This window comes from Equus caballus, chromosome 1, assembly GCF_041296265.1.
Source record: "Equus caballus isolate H_3958 breed thoroughbred chromosome 1, TB-T2T, whole genome shotgun sequence".
NCBI classification, from domain to species: domain Eukaryota; kingdom Metazoa; phylum Chordata; class Mammalia; order Perissodactyla; family Equidae; genus Equus; species Equus caballus.
In genome coordinates, this window is record NC_091684.1 from 57,717,898 (window position 1) to 57,735,053 (window position 17,156).

At 38.9% G+C, this 17,156-nt stretch overlaps 1 protein-coding gene across 1 annotated transcript in view; it reads right to left on the minus strand.

Moving 5' to 3' along the window:
* The window catches only part of DNA2 (DNA replication helicase/nuclease 2), a 46,733-nt gene extending 40,595 nt beyond the window's left edge, over positions 1–6,138 (minus strand). The window contains exons 1-4 of the mRNA XM_001502598.7: positions 5,944–6,138; positions 4,044–4,226; positions 2,937–3,120; positions 1,173–1,318 (exon numbers count right to left, since the gene is read on the minus strand). Of these exons, the coding sequence (XP_001502648.3) occupies positions 1,173–1,318; positions 2,937–3,120; positions 4,044–4,226; positions 5,944–6,017 (587 nt within the window). The 5' untranslated portion in view covers positions 6,018–6,138. The remainder of the gene's footprint in view (positions 1–1,172; positions 1,319–2,936; positions 3,121–4,043; positions 4,227–5,943) is intronic.
* Between the last annotated feature and the right edge of the window lie 11,018 nt (positions 6,139–17,156).

Here is a 17,156-nt window from a genome sequence, read left to right on the forward strand (position 1 = left end):
TGACTTGTACCTAACAAATAAAAGAAAAACCAGAAGTGACAATGGATGAGTTGAGAGACTAGGTTGTAAAAGGCACTGTGGCTTCCTGTTAGCTCTCTTTCTTGGACCATTCAGTCTGGAAAAAGCAGCTGGCATGTTGTGATGACACGTCAGGCAGCCCTATGAAGAGGCCCCAAATGTCAAGGACTGGAGCCTCCTGCCAACAGCCAGCCAGGAACTGAGGCCTCGTCACCACAACCACGTGAGTATGTCATCTTGGAAGCAGACCCTAACTCCCTGGTCGAGCCCTCAGACAACTGCAGCCCAAAATGGGAGACCCTGAGCCAGAGCCACCCAACCAAGCCTCTTCCAGATTCCTGACCTCCACAGACTGTGAGGCTGCTATCAGATTATGTAAGATGTCTAAAAGCACTTACCACAGCGCCTGGTGTATGGCAAGGTTCTAAAATGTTTTGAGGACAACAGATTGTCCATCAATAGTAAATCAGTTGTGTGGAATTTTGGAACACATCTTTCTCATAGAAACAGTGAAACACAAAATTACATCTGGAAAAACAGGGTTATGTCAACCAGTATGGAAATCAAAATCACCACTAATAAAAACATTTCGGTGGGAAAACGATGGACTGCAACAGGAGTCAAGAAAGAAACAGAGAGAAGAGAGCATGCCCATCCCTCTGCAGGCAGTCACTCATAAAATCCCAATGATTAGCCATTTGTGGGCTTACATACATCATCTCCATTGTCACAAAAAGTCTGCAAAATAGGGATTATCACCTTTTTCAGAATATTTAAGTAACTTCTTTAGTCATAAAACTGACAAAGCCAGAATTTGAAATTAGGTCCATCTGACTCCCAGACACATACAATTTTCAGTATGTCATACTGTTTCCAGAAATAAGGCAAAAAGGTTTTCACACTCACTGAAAGTAGCTAAGAGTCTGTTGTGCACATGTACAGAATATTTATAGATATTTTTGGCTGAAGAGCTTCCACTGCACAATTTCAGAAGCTCTTTACAGAATTGCAACGGGGTACCGCAACCATGGAATCTTCATTCTAGTATTGCCCTAATTTATATTGAATAGTCTAATAGCCAAATACCTTATAGATTCTAGGAAAGATGCTCTTTAAACAAATTGGCACCTGTAGTTCCCCTTGTAACTACTCACATTTCCTTCAGATGCCTTATTTCTTGAACTGTTTGAAAAGCAAGTTCTTGTAGCTTTTCTGGGGCAAAGCTGTCACTTATTGCTTTTTGAAATACTTCGTGGAGAACCGTACCAATCAGCATCTGGCGTGTGACTGAATCAGAGCTCTACCAAAAAAAACACAAAAATTTTATTTTACAATATATTAACAAACATGACCATATATTTATCACCGAACCCATTAAACCAATAGCCAAAGTGCACCAGTAAGAAAATGCCAAGATACTAAAGACTGTTTTTTTCTGGTGGGTGGAATTACAGGTGACTTTCACTTTCTTCTGTTCAGAACTACCTGACTTATTTTACAGGTATGAATTATGTTTAAGATCAATATATTCTCATTTCAAAAAAAATTAAAATAACCAATATGAAAAAATTCAACATATTCTCAAATATTTAACATAGTCATCTCTAATTTCACTTTATAAACTACCTACATAGAAAAGTCAATAAAGGCATAGCTCATAAACTATGAGCTATAGTAAAAGACATTATTCAAAAATTAAATTTAAACTTACAGCAGAGATTTTTGGCAAGAAACTTCTCTCAACTTAAAAAGAAACAGTACTTATCAATGAACTCTTTTATAGCCTACATCTCTCCTTTGTGGCTATCAAAAAACTAGATAAAGTTCACCAAACCATCCATCACGAATTTGAAGAATTCACAGAGGAACTCTCTGTACTATTTTTGCAAGTTCTACGTGAGTCTAAAATTATTTCAAAACTAAAAGTTCTTAAAATATTCAGGTCTGCCTTATAATTATGTGGTTAAAAGAGAAGTTGGTATTCCACCAGAACTGAAGGGAAAAAGCTGATAAACTACAAACAAGTGACAACTAAGATTATCAGACAATCCATTAAGGTACTTCTCCTTCTTTTTCTCTTCTTGCTCAGCTGTATTTTTGGTGTTCTATATACACATAGATCAAGTGTATAATTAAAACCATACTCTGTGAGGAAGAGGAAACTTGAAGAAAAACTCAGGTTCTTCAACAAACAAATGGGACTGAAACAAAGGGCAGAAGGTGGAAGGCAGAACTAATATAGATTAAAAGAAACTTAAGAGATACATTAACCAAACATAATACACAGACCTTGTTTGCTTACTGATGCTACAAAACCAACAAAATAAAATGATATTTTTGATAAAAGATGTGAGATAAACTGGTATTAGATTAATTTAAGAAATTAGTTTTATTGTACACGATAAAGATATTGTACTCATATTTTTAAAAAATCCTTGGCTTTCATTTACTTGCAAAATAATACAATGTTTGGGAACAGCAGAATGGGTACATGGGGATTTCTTATAATCATCTCTGTGTATGTTTGAAATTTTCCATAACAATTTTTTGAAAAGAAACGGTCACATTTATTTTTAGTTCATTGAGAATACATGAAGCCAAGTCTGGAAATGCCTAGATATATTAAACAAAAGATTTTATCATTTAATTTTTTTAATCATTAGGATTAATTATTTTATTAAGTATTGAAGAAGATTCAAAGGATTCAGGCACCTGGCCTTAAGTCCCAGCACTGCCACTTCCTAGCTACATGACTTTGAGCAAGTCACTTCAGCCCTCCAGCCTGATCTTCCTCATCTGCAAAGGGCAGCTGATTAACACCATCTACCTCACAGGATTGCTGGGAGATTAAAGAAAGCGTCAAAGAGCTCTGCAAACTCTAAAACCCTGCAGAAACATTAGCTATTAATATTATTCACCCTAAAAGTTTCACTCAGGACAGCTCTTCTCATACATCGAATACTACTGGCTATGCTTGTGCCAGAAATCAGCATGTCTGGATATAGAATCAAATACCCAAAATCTTCATCTATTATCCAAGTATCAGATATGCAGTCTCCCTCCAAATGAATGATGTCCCCTGGCTCAACTGGTACAGAGCACCTAAAAATAGAGCAAAGTTAAATACAGAGTTTATGTTCCTACATTTAAACATATTAAGGAGGCTTCAAAAAATAACTATTTTATCTGAAGAAATACGTATTTCCAAATTTCTGGATCTTTTAAAAAAATTAAATGCCAGGATGCAGTCTTCTGAATCAATTCCTTAGTCACTCTATTCCTGTCCTCCTCTGAAACACACCTGAATGATCGTGGGTTTTCCTTAAATCCCAAAAAAGAAAACTGTTTAGTGTTATAGTATCGCTTACTGCAAAAGCTACCAAATCTTTAAAGGTGCAATATATAGCTCCAATTATGAATTAGGTTGTTTTAATAATTAATTATCTCATTCTTAAGACTTACAGCGATATCTACAGCCTCTGTAAGTCTTGAGGCATGAAGCCACACCCGACGCAGCAAGAATAAAATCATATTTATCTAGTTCAAACCATTTAACTAGCAGCCTAGACAAAGAGCCTAGACAAAGTTAGACCTCCACCTTCCCCACATCTCCCCTTCACCCCTCACATCCCATACTTTGCTTGAGTAGAGAAATCCAAGGTTTAAGAATGTTCTTATGCTGTAATTAATTTTGCTCTTAGTGAGAACTAACATGAATTTCAAGCTGCAACCTTAAAACAAAGTACTGGGAAAAAGGAAGCAGTCATTCAATAGGTTCCTTTGAACTTGATTTTCAAGTGACAATAAAAATCAAGTTTGGGAATAATGGACTTGAGATGCTGGGGTAATAGGCAGAATTTTTATGCAGAATTAATTCAGGTTCAGATCTACTCCCTTTATTAACAAGAACATGCACACAACATTAAATTAAATTATAGCAACATTCACAGAAGCCCATGTGACGGGTTTTAAGATGGTACCCTTAAGACGGCCAGACCAGTGCTTTTGAGCATACATAAAATTACCAGTCATTCCTAAGGATGCACAGTTCTTTATATTCTAGCGACTGAGAAGCAGTGATGATAAGGTGTTTTTCATGGTTTCTTTCTTCATTCTGTACAACATTGACTTCTAACACCAGGTACCGGTTATCCACTCCTCGGCTCAGAACTGTTTTAGAAAAGGAAGCTTCCACCTTCTTCTGAAATCTAAAGCAAACACATACAAAACTAATGTAGCACAAGCATGAAATAAGAAGCCATCCAAACTCCTTTATCTACAAACCTTCCAGTTATCTAGCTTTGTTTCTTCTGGAAAGTTTATACTAACGACCTTTAGCTAAAATAGGCAAAAATTAAGAAAGCAAAGGCATAGCAGAGTTCCTATTATAAAAACTTCCCAGAAGCAATGCCATTTAAAACATGCTTATGATATGGATTTTTCCAAATATAAGCTCTATGGGGAGCTCTGTGGAACATCCGTGATTGTGAAGATTAAGGATAAACCGAAAAATATTAAACCAACAAATTCCTGCCACTGGTGCAAATCTTTCCAAAGTACAAGTAAAAGGAAATAAAAGAGATGTTTGTTATGGAAAAGCACAGTGTGGGCAGTTCACTAGAAGTCCTACTGTGAGGCACAGAATTATATTGATCTTTAAATTAGGAGCATACTTAGAAATCATGTATTCCAACCTACTATTTAATGCAGACAGTCCTATAAAATCTCATTGAGGGGCCAGCCCCATGGCCAAGTGATCAAGTTCCCACACTCGCTTTGGAGACCCAGGGTTTTGCTGGTTCAGATCCTGGGAGTGGACATGGCACCACTCATCAGGCCATGCTGAGGAGGCGTCCCACATAGCACAAGCAGAAGAACCTACAGCTAGAATATACAACTATGTACTGGGGGACTTTGGGGAGAAGAAGAAGGAAAAAAAAAAGAAGATTGGTAACAGATGTTAGCTCAGGTGCCAATCTTTAACAAAAAAATTTTTTTTAATAAATAAATAAAATCTCATTGAGGATCAACCAGCCTCTGCCTTGTAGAGAAAGCAAGCTTAACGCCTGTCACATTAGCTCATAGAGTAACTCAGAAATTTCTTATTTATAATGAGCAAGTCAATTTCATAATACTTTTATCTAATGATCCCAGCCGCCTGAAAACTTTGCAAAATAATCTCTCCTCTAAAAAACACTGAGTCCTTCTTAAATCTTCTCTGTGTGACCGCAGGAAGTCTTTATCAGTGATGGTCCAACAATGATGGCTCCCCTTTATCAGAGGGTCCGAAGTCATTCTCTCTCCAATTATTACACCAAATGCCTTTCACATTACCCTAAAATTATCTTCGTCACCTAACCCTGGGTGCTATTATTTTGTAACCGCCTCATTCACCTATCCTACCCAGCTTCAGGCCACGAATTTCCCAAGGTCAGCTGACATCTTCCAAAAAGCACTGCTGATCAAAATCCAAAATGCAAAGATCCGTCAACAATAGCTGGCTAGCATCATCATTCTTATCAAGAATAACCCCATACCATGATTGTGGGTCAAGTTTCTCCGACCATTTACGCCGAGCTGAGGGCGCAGAGTTCACCCTGGGATAAGTTCTCCAACTAAACATGGAGAAAAACATTTAGTAGTTGCAATTTCCTCTTATGAAAATAGTTAAGGTGGCTGGAACCCCTCAAATTCGGGAAAAAGATGAAATCAAGGGAAAGAATAAATTGCTGGGTGAGGAAAAATTTTCAGGCTCCGGCCTGAGTGTGGTCCCAAAGAAGACCCTGCGAAACAGACCCCCAGGTCTGGAGGTTCGTCGGGCGCCCGGCGCCCAGGCCCGGCCCGCCGCGGCTGGGTGCGGCCTCTCCCGCTCCTCTCTTTCAAATCTCCCGCTTGGCCCCCAGGCCCTCCCCGCGCTCCGCTCACCGCTCCGCCGCCGGCGCAGCCTCCTCCCCGAAACTCTTCTCTATCAGCAGCCCCAGCTCCTCCAGGGCCTCCATCGCGGGAGCGGAGACCGCAAACCACTAACAGGTAAGTCGGAGAAACCCGGAGCAACACTGAAGACGAAAAGGAGCGCGAGGCCACGAGGCACCGCGCGCATGCGCCGACCTGCCCGCTACCAAGAGCCCTGCGCGGGCGGGCCCTCCCGCGGCCCGCGCGCCTCCGTGGAGCGCACCGCCGGGGCTGCCGGGGACGCCGGGGAGCCTCTGTTCGTTTGCCTTAGGGTTTGGGAAACGGTCTTCATAGTGTGGCCCAGGCTAAATGCTCCCGCCTTCTGTCCAGACACACCAACCCATGCCCAACACACGCCCTTAGTTTGAATAGAACCATGTGCAGTTGCCCAAAGCCCAGCGTTCCGTTAGCCTTCGGAATTTTGCTTTCTCTGGAAAACAACCTCTCCTCCTCCATTTTTTTTCTGGAAAATTCATTGAGAAAACAGAAGCTGTCAGATAGGAACTTCCTCATCATGCTACCATTAAATCTATGAAACTACCAATATCGGCTCCTATCTTATAACCTCTTTTCACAGTGGGCAAAGCGTTCTTCCTGTCAGTGGACAATCCCCCTGCTTGTACTCGGGAAATCAAGGCCCCTACCCTTCTCAAGGGCGCTGCTTCTGCAATTATTTCCTCTTTCTCTTGTGTCGTCAACCTGGCCCTCACTATTGGAATGCTCCTAGGTTTGTAATGAGGCCGGTATCTCCACCTTTAAAAGATATTAACTTGGGGCCGCCGGGTGGCGCAGCTGTTAAGTGCGCCCTTTCAGCCTGGCTGGCCGGGTTCCCCGGCCGGTCCTGGGGGCGGACACGGCACTGCTTGGCACGCCATGCTGTGGTAGACGTCCCACACATGAAGTAGTGGAAGATGGGCACGGATGTTAGCTCAGGGCCAAGCTTCCTAAGAAAAAAGAGGAGGATTGGGGGCAGATGTTAGCTCAGGGCTGATCTTTCTCAAAAAAAAGGTATTACCTTGATAGAACTTACTCCATCCCTCTCTTAGGCACTCTCCAGAGCAAAACTTCTTGAAAGAATTTTCTTCAACATGCAGATGGCCAACAGGCACGTGAAAAGATGCTCAAAATCGCTAATCATAAGGGAAATGAAAATCAAAACCACAATGAGACATCACCTGACACCTGTTGGAATGGCTTTTATCAAAAAGACAAGAAATAACGTAGAAAAAAGGGAAGCCTCCGTACCATTGGTGGGAATGTAAGTTGGTGCAGCTACTATGGAAAACAGTGTGAAGGTTCCCTAAGAAATTAAAAAATAGAATTACCAGGGGCCAGCCTGTGGCCGAGTGATTAAGTTTGCGCGCTCGGCTTGGGTGGCCCAGGGTTTCGCCTGTTGGGATCCTGGGTGTGGACATGGCACTGCTCATCAGGCCGTGTTGAGGTGGCATCCCACATGACACAACTAGAAGTTCCCACAACTAAAAATATACAACTATGTACCACGGGGCTTTGGGGAGAAAAAGAAAAAGAAAATCTTTAAAAAAACATAGAATTATGATATGATTCAGCAATTCTGCTTCTGGGTATATAGCTGAAAAAAGCAAAAACACTAATTCAGAAAGATATATGCACTCCTATGTTCATTGCAGCATTATTTACAATAGCCAAGATATGGAAGCAAAAGTGTCCATCAATGGATGAATGGATAAAGAAGATGGGCATATATATACAAAGGAATATTACTCAGCCATAAAAAAGAAGGAAATTTGCCATTTCCAACAACATGGATGGACCTTGAGGGTATTAAGCTAAGTGAAATACATCAGACAGAAAAACACAAATATTGTATGATTTCACTTTATATGTGGAATCTAAAAAACAGAGCAAACAAAACAAAAAAGAAACAGCCTCATAGATATAGAGAACAAACTGGTGGTTGCCAGAGCAGGGAGGTTGAGGGGTAGAAGAAATGGATGAAAAGGCTCAAGAGGTATGAACTTCCAGTTATAAAATAAATGAGTCATGGGGATGTAATGTATAGCATGGGGAATATAGTCAATAATAGTGTAATAACTTTGTATGGTGACAGATAGTACTTAGACTTATTGTGGTGATCATATAATGTACATAAAATCAAGCACTCTGTTGTACACTTGAAACTAATATAATATTGCACATCAATTATACTTCAAAAAGAAGAATTTTCTTTAAGGCTATGTTCAATTTCAACTCATATTCACTTTCCTTGTGTTTTTAATTTTTAAAATTAAGAAGCAATTTATTTTACATACATAGAATACTAAAAACCACCTTTAAAAATAATATACTACTGGGGGCCGGCCCCATGGCATAGTGGTTAAGGTCAGTGCACTCCATTTCAGCATCCTGAGTTTGTGGGTTCAGATCATGCTGTGGTGGCAGCACATATAGAAGAACTAGAAGGATTACAACTAGAATATATAATTATGTACTGGAGCTTTGGGGAGGGGGAGAAAAAGAGGAAGACTGACAACAGATGTTACCTCAGGGTGAATCTTTCCCAGCAAAAAGTAAAAAATAAAAATAAATAATATACTACAGAATACTTAAAATATACAGAAGGGACTAGCCCTGTGGCATGGTGGTTAAGTTCAGTGCACTCCACTTCAGCGGCCTGAGTTTGCAGGTTTGGATCCAGGGCACAGACCTACACCACTTGTCAGCCATCATGTGGCAGTGACCCACATACAAAATAGGGGGAGATTGACACAAATGTTAGCTCAGGGCTAATTTTCCTCAGCAAAAAAAGAAACCAATCAACAAAATAAAACATACGGAAAGGTGTAAAAAATAATAAAATGATCTCATAAGCCTATCACTCAACTTAAAAATAATCTTGATCAGCAGTTGTCTTTCACATTCATGTTTATTCATGGATAAATTATGAGCAACTTTTTGGGAAAAAATGGAAAAGTCTTGCCTGTAATAGATAGAGATTTTGTACCTGACTGGTTTTCCTCACTCACCTGGTTTTCCTCCAACTTCACAGGCCCTCATCAATGTCTTTTACTGTCTCTTCATTTTCTATCTGTAAATGTTGCAAGTTCTCAGAGTTCGGTTCTGGACAAATTTCTCTATGGACTAGTTTCCCACGTTATTTCATCTGTTCTCATGGCTTTAAATACCATCTCTATCCTACCAACTCTCAAAATCATATTCACAGGCATGGCTTTTCCTCCGAATTCAAGATTCCAACGGCCTACTTAACGTCTACATTTAGAAATATTATTTGGGGGGTGCAGTTGGGACGCCTCAGTTATAACATGGCCAAAAATGGAAATTTTTGTATTCCCCCATGAACCTATTATTCTTCTCAGTAATAGCACTATCCACCCAGAGGATAAAGCCAGAAACCCAGAAATTATTCTTGATTCCTTTCTATTATTACCCACATCCAAGACATAGGCGGACCCATCGATTCTGCCTCTAAAACTATCTTAAATCTCTCCATTCCTTTCCATCTCCATGATCACTGCGTGATCATCATCTCTCACCTGGAAAACTGCAATAGATTCAGACCTGTGCTTCCATTCTTGTCTCCCTGCAACTCAGTCCTTTTTCCCAATACGTTAATCAGGAAAATTTTCAACTGTACAGAAAAGTTAAAAGAATTATGTAATGAAGACTTATAGACTTATCACCTAAATTTTATAATTAACATTTTTCTATCTTTGATTTGTCACATGTATATCTATCTGTCCACCCATAAATTCAAGGGTTTTTTTTAAGATTGGCACCTGAACTGACATCTGTTGGCAATCTTTTCTTCTTCTCCTCTTTCTTCTTCTCCTTCTCCTCCTCCCCCTGCCCCTCTCCCTTCCCCGGCCCCGCCCCCTCCCCCTCCTCCTCCTCCTCCTTCTTCTCCACAAAGCCTCCCCCAAAGTATATAGTTGTATATTCTAGTTCTGAGTGCCTCTGGTTGTGGCATGTGGGATGCCACCTCAGCATGGCCTAATGAATGGTGCCATGTCTGGGCCCAGGATCCGAACCAGAAAAACCCTGAGCTGCCAAAGCTGAGTGTGCGAACTTAACCACTTGGCCATGGGGCCAGCCCCTCAAGGGTTTTTTTTTTTAATGCATTTCAAAATAGCAGGCATCAGTGCATTTCACCTCTAAACACTTTAGCATGGATATCATTAGCTAGAGTTTGATATTTGTTTAGGTACTTTTAAAACTTTTATGTAAATTTTATGTATAAATTTTTAAATTTACATAAAGTGAAATGCACAAATCTTACGTGTACCATTTGATAAATTCTTACAAATGTGTTTAACCCAAACCCCTACTAAGATAGTGTTATCATCACCCCCAAAAGTTCTCTAATGCCCTTCCCAGGCAATTCCCACATCCATCCCTAATGGAGAGGCACCATTAGTCTGATTTTTTTCACCAGAGATTAGATTTGTCTATTCTACAGCTTCATATATGGAATCATATGGTATATACTATTTTCTGTCTGGCTTCTTTCACTCAGTATAAAGTTTTTTAGATTCATCTATTTTGTTACATGAATCAGTAGTTTATTCCTTTTTATTGCTGGATGGTAGTCTATTTGGCCAGTCTCCTGTTGTTGGACACCTAGACAATTTACAGTATTTCCCTATTTTGAATAAAGCTGCTACAAATATGCTTGTACAAGTCTTTTTATAGACATATGCTTTTATTTTTCATAGGTAAATACCTTGGAGTGAAATTTCTGGGCCATAAGTAGTTTATGTTTAGTTTTTTAAGAAACTGCCAGATGATTAACCAAGTGGTTGTAACATTTTACACTACGACCCACAATGTATGAGAATTCCAGTTTCTGCATATCCTTGACAACATTTGATGCTGTCAGTCTTTTTAGTCTTTCTTTTTTTTTTTTGAGGAAGATTAGCCCTGAGCTAACATGTGCTGCCAATCCTTCTCTTTTTTTGCTGAAGAAGACTGGCCCTGAGCTAACATCCATGCCCATAGTCCTCTACTTTATATGTGGGATGCCGACCACAGCATGGCTTGCCAAGTGGTGCCATGTCTGCACCCGGGATCCGAACCAATGAACCCCAGGCCGCTGGATCGGAACAAGTGAACTTAACTGCTGCACCACTGGGCCAGCCCTAGTCTTTTTAGTCTCAATTTGCATTTCCCCATCACTAATGTTATTCAGTAGTTTATCACGTGCTTGGTCATTTCTATGTCATCCTTTGTAAAATGTCAGTTCAAATCCTCTGCCCATTTTTAAAAATTGTATTATTCTTTTACTATTGAGTTACAAGAATTCTTTATATAATTATGGATACAACACCTTTGTCAGATAGGTTTTGCAAATATTTTCTCCCAGTCTATGGCTTGTCTATTCACCTTCTTAACAAGATCTTTAGATATGCAGAAGTTTTAATCTTTATGAAGTCTAAATTATCCATTTTTCTTCTATGCTTTTTACTTTCTGTGATGTAAGGAATCTTTTCCAACCCCTAAGTTTGAAAATGTTCCCCTATGTTTCCTTCACGAAGTTTTATTGTTTTATTTTTCATTTAGTTCTATGATCCATCTTAAATTAATTTTTGTGTGTGGTATGAGGTAGAGATTGAGTTCTTCACCCCCTCCTTCCATGTGTATATCCCGTTTTCCCAGCAGCACTTGTTGAAAAGACTTTCTTTCCCCGTTGGGTTGCTTTGGCACCTTTGTTAACAAATCAAATGACTGTATAAGTATAGGTCAGTTTCTGGGCTCTCTGCTCTGTTCTTTTGATGTCTGTCAGTCCTTATGCCAATACCACACTGTCATGGTTACTACAGCTTTACAGTAAGTCACAGTCAGGCAGTGTACGTCTTTGTTCTTTTTTTAAGATTTGCTTTGGATATTCCAAATCAATGGATTTATGCATTTCTGTGTAAATTTTAGAATCAGGTTGTAAATTTCTACTAAAGAACCTGTAGGAATGAGATTGCATTGGATCTGTAAATAAATTTGGAGAGAATTGATTTCTTTATAATATAGAGACTTATAATTCATAATCATGGTTTATCTCTCCCTTTATATAAACCACCTTTGATATCTCTCAGCAACATTTTGTAATTCTCAGTGTAGAGATCCTGCACATCTTTTGTTAAATTTAAGTATTTTATATTTTTTGATGCTATTATAAATGAAATTGTTTTTAAATTGTCTTCCAGTTATTTCCTGCTAGTAAATAAAAATATGTATTTTATTATATTTACCTAATATTCTGAGACCTTGCTACATGCACCTATAATTTCAAGCAGTTGTTTTATAGATTCATTAAGACTTTCTACATAATTAATCATGTCATCTAAGAATCGAGGCACTTTTACTTCTTCCTTTCTGATTTTTACGCTTTTTATTTTATTTTCTTACCTAAGTGCATGGGTTAAATAGAAGTTGTGACACTGGGCATCCTTGCCTTCAACTGATCTTAGAGGGAAAGCAGTCAATATCTCACCATTAAATATGATGGTATCTGTAGGTTTTTCACAGATACCTGTTATTGTTATGTAATGGTACATAAAAAACAAAAACAAACCTCCAAAATTTAATGGCTTAAAACAACAACAAGAAAAAAGGAACTCTGCTAGCAGACTGCCTTTGGACTACAATTGCAACTCTTCCCTGGGTCTCTGGCCTGGCAGCCTACCCTGCAGATTTTGGAGGTACTGAGCCTCGACAACCAGACTATAGGCAAGGGATTTCTGCACCTTTTGGCTCTAGGTGAGGAAAAAAAGAAGACATAAAAGAAATGACTTGGATGTCAGCATCATGGTGGAGTGAGCTTTCCCAGTAATCTCTTCCCTCCACCATAAAACCAAAAAGACATTCACACTCCAACAGAGGACATCCAAACACAACACAAAAGACCTCTGAGAGACCCACGCAGCCATACAACAGAGGGCAGAGAGGCTGGAGCCCTCCTTGGAGGAGGTGGAATGGGGTAAAAGAAAACTTTACTCCCTTCCCAAAAGACTGGGATCAGGGGCCACAGGTGGCCTCCAAGAGGGAAGGAACAGGGGAGGGGACTTTCATTTGCGGGAGCATAAAAGATCTCTGAGGGCCATCACAGCCTAGGGGAAAGCCCCTACTGAGGTGAAAGCTAATGGTGGGGTGACCTTATCAGCCCAAGACCCCAGGAGAGCAGATAGCAAGGGCAGAGTGAGAAAACCCAGAGACCATGCAGAAGAAAGCGCCTCTCCCCTCAACCTGCCCAGCACTGGCTCCAGTGCCTGGGATCTTGGTGGAACGCAGAGGGCTCAGAATATGCAGCTCTTAGCCCCCACTCAGTTGTGATAGGTGGTAATTGTGACCAAAGAATACCAAAATGCACAGAAACAGAACCACACCCTCTAGCAGTATCAAAAATTATATTAAATTCTCCAGACCAGAGAGAAAATGACAATTACCCAGAAATCCGTACTGAGGACACAGAAATATGTAATCTAAATGACAGAGAATTCAAAATAGCTATCATCAAATAACTCAATGAGTTAAAAGAGAATGTAGAGAAACAATTCAAAGAGTTTAGAAGCTACTTCACAAAAGAGATTGAAACTATAGAGAAGAATCAATCAGAAATATTGGAGATGAAAGACACAATGGAAGAGACAAAACAAAATATAGATTGTCTGAATGTTTGAGTGGACATCATAGAGGAGCGAATCAGCATAATCGAGGATAGACATGGTGAAATGCTCCAGATAGAGGAAGAGAGACAATTAAAACTAAAAAGAAATGAAGAAAGTCTCCAAGAAATATCCGACTCAATTAGGAAGTGCAACATAAGAATTATAGGTATTCAAAAGGGAGAAGAGAAAGAGAATGGAGCAGAGAGCTTATTCAAAGAAATAATAGCAGAGAACTTCCAAAATCTAGGCAAAGAGATGGAAATCCGTGTGGAAGAGGTTACCAGAAATCCCAAATATGTCAATGTAAAAAGACCTCCTGCAAGGCATATAATAGTGAAACTGGCAAAAGTAAATAACAAAGAAAAAATACTAAGGGAAGCAAGGCAGAAGAAAATAACCTACAAAGGAACCCCTATCAGGCTTTCAGCGGATTTCTCTGCAGAAACCTTGCAGGCTAGGAGAGACTAGAATGGCATATTCAAATCTTTGAAGGACAAAAACTTTCAGCCAAGAATACTCTATCCAGCAAAAATATCCTTCAGATATGATGGAGAAATAAAAACTTTCCCAGATAAACAAAAGCTAAGGGAGTTCATAGCCATGAGACCCGCCCCCCGCCCCCCCCCCCCCCCACACACACAAGAAATTCTCAAGAAGGCCCTCATACCTGAAAAGAAAAGGGGAGAAAGGGGTTACTAAGCATGGAGTAAGGAGATAAATAGGTAGACAAAATCAGAAAATTGTAGCTATACATCAGAACAGGTTAGCAAATACTCAAGGATAGCATTAAAAATAAAGGAAGGAAAACACCAAAATCAAAGATAATCTTGTCATTTTAACCACAAACTGACAACACAAGCTGGAATAAGATGTAAGAAAAACAACTTAGGAGGGGAAGAGGAATGGGACTGAATCAGTTTAGTCTGAGGAAATAAAAGGCCATCAGAAAATGGACTATTGTATTTACGACATTTTGAATACAAAGCTCATGATAACCACTAAAGAAAAAAGCAGAAAAGAGACACAAATAATAAATAAGGAGAAAAAAAGAAACACAACATAAAAAACTACATAACTCAATTGGTAGACCAAAAAACACAGGACAAGAAACACTGGAAATGCAGGAGAACCAGAAAATGAGTGAAAAAATGGCAGCATTTAGCCCTCATATATTGATAACCACCCTGAATGAAAATGTATTAAATTCTCCAATGAAAAGACACAGAGTGGCGAGATGGATTAAAGAACAAGGCCCAACAATATACTGCCTCCAAGAACACATCTCAGCTCCAATGGCAAACACAGGCTCAGAGTGAAGGGATGGAAGACAATACTCCAAGCTAATGGCAAACAAAAGAAAGCAGGTGTCACAATACTTAAATCAGACAAAGTCAACTTCAAGATAAGACAGGTAAAGAGAGACAAAGAGGGGCAATATATAATGATTAAAGGGACACTCCACCAAGAAGACATAACATAAATATCTATGCACCCAACACAGGAGCACCAAAGTACATAAAGCAACTATTAAGAAACCTAAATGAAGATATTAACAATAATACAATAATAGTAGGGGACCTCAACATTCCACTCACATCGGTAGATCAGCCAGACAGAAAATCAACAAGGAACCAATGGAATTAAATAAAAAGCTAGAACAGCTGGACTTAACAGACATATATACAACACTCCATCCAAAAACAGCAGAATACACATTCTTCTCAAGTGCACATGGAACATTCTCAAGGATAGAGCATATGTTGGGAAACAAGACAAGCCTCAATAAATTTAAGAAGATTGAAATAATAATGAGCATCTTTTCCAATCACAATGCTATGAAGCTAGAAATTAATTACAAGAAAAAAGCTGAGAAAAGGACAAAGATGTGGAGACTAAACAACATGCTATTGAACAACCAATGAATCACTGAAGAAATTAAAGGAGAAATAAAAATATATCTGGAGACAAACGAAAATGAAAACATACCACACCAACACATATGTGATGCAGCAAAAGCCATATTAAGAGGAAAATTCATCACAATACAGGCTCACCTTAAAAAACAAGAAAAATCCCAAATAAAAAATCTCAAACTACACCTAATGGAATCAGAAAAAGAGGAACAAACAAAGCCCAAAGTCAGCAGAAGGAGAGAAATGATAAAAATCAGAGCAGAAATAAATGCTATTGAAACAAAAAAGGCAATAGAAAGCATCAATGAAACAAAGAACTGGTTCTGTGAGAAGACAAATAAAATTGACAAACCCCTAGACAGACTTAGAAAGAAAAAAAGAGAGAAAGTTCAGATAAGTAAAATTAGACATGAAAGAGGAGAAATAACAATACAGAACAATACAGAAATACAATGGATTACAAGAGAAGACAACGAAAAACTATATGCCAACAAAATGGAGAATGTAGAGGAAATGGATAAATTCTTAGACTCTTACGATTTCCCAAAGCTGAATCAAGAAGAAATAGATAATCTGAATAGACCAATCACAAGGAAAGAGATTGAAACAGTAATCAAAAGCCTCCCAAAAAATAAAAGCCCAGGACCAGATGGCTTCCCTGGAGAATTCTACCTAACTTTCAGAGAGGATTTAATACCTATCCTTCTCAAGCTATTCCAAAAAATTAGGGAAGATGAAATACCTCCTAACACATTCTACACGACCAACATCACTCTGATACCAAAGCCTAACAAGGACAGCGCAAAAAAGGAAAATTACAGGCCAATATCACTGATGAACATAAATGCAAAAATTCTCAACAAAATTTTGGCAACCCGAATTCAGCAATACATCAAAAAGATCATACATGATGATAAGTGGGATTTATACTAGGGACACAGGGACATTTCAACATCTGCAAATCAATCATTGTGATACACCACATCAACAAAATGAGGAATAAAAACCACAAGATCATCTCAACAGATGCAGAGAAAGCATTTGACAAGATCCAACAGCCATTTATGCTAAAAATTCTTAACAAAATGGGTATAGAAAGAGAGTACCTCAACATAATAAAGGCCATATATGACAAACCCACAGACAATATCATACTCAATGGGCAAAAATTGAGCGCCATCCCCCTGAGAACAGGAACAGGACAAGAATGCCCACTATCACGACTCTTATTCAACATAGTGCTGGAGCTTTTGGCCAGAGCAATTAAACAAGAGAAAGGAATAAAAGGAATCCAAACAGGGAGTGAAGAAGTGAAACTCGCTGTTTGCAGACAACATGATCTTATACATAGAAAACCCTAAAGAATCCATCGGAAAACTATTAGAAATGATTAACAACTACAGTGAAGTTGCAGGGTACAAAATCAACTTACAAAAATCAATTGCATTTCTATACTCTAATAACGAACTTACAGAAAGAGAACTCAAGAATACAATTCCATTTGCAATCACAACAAAAAGAATAAAGTATCTGGGAATAAATTTAACCAAAGAGGTGAAGGACTTATACAATGAAAACTGTAAGACATTATTGAAAGAAACAGATGATGACATAAAGA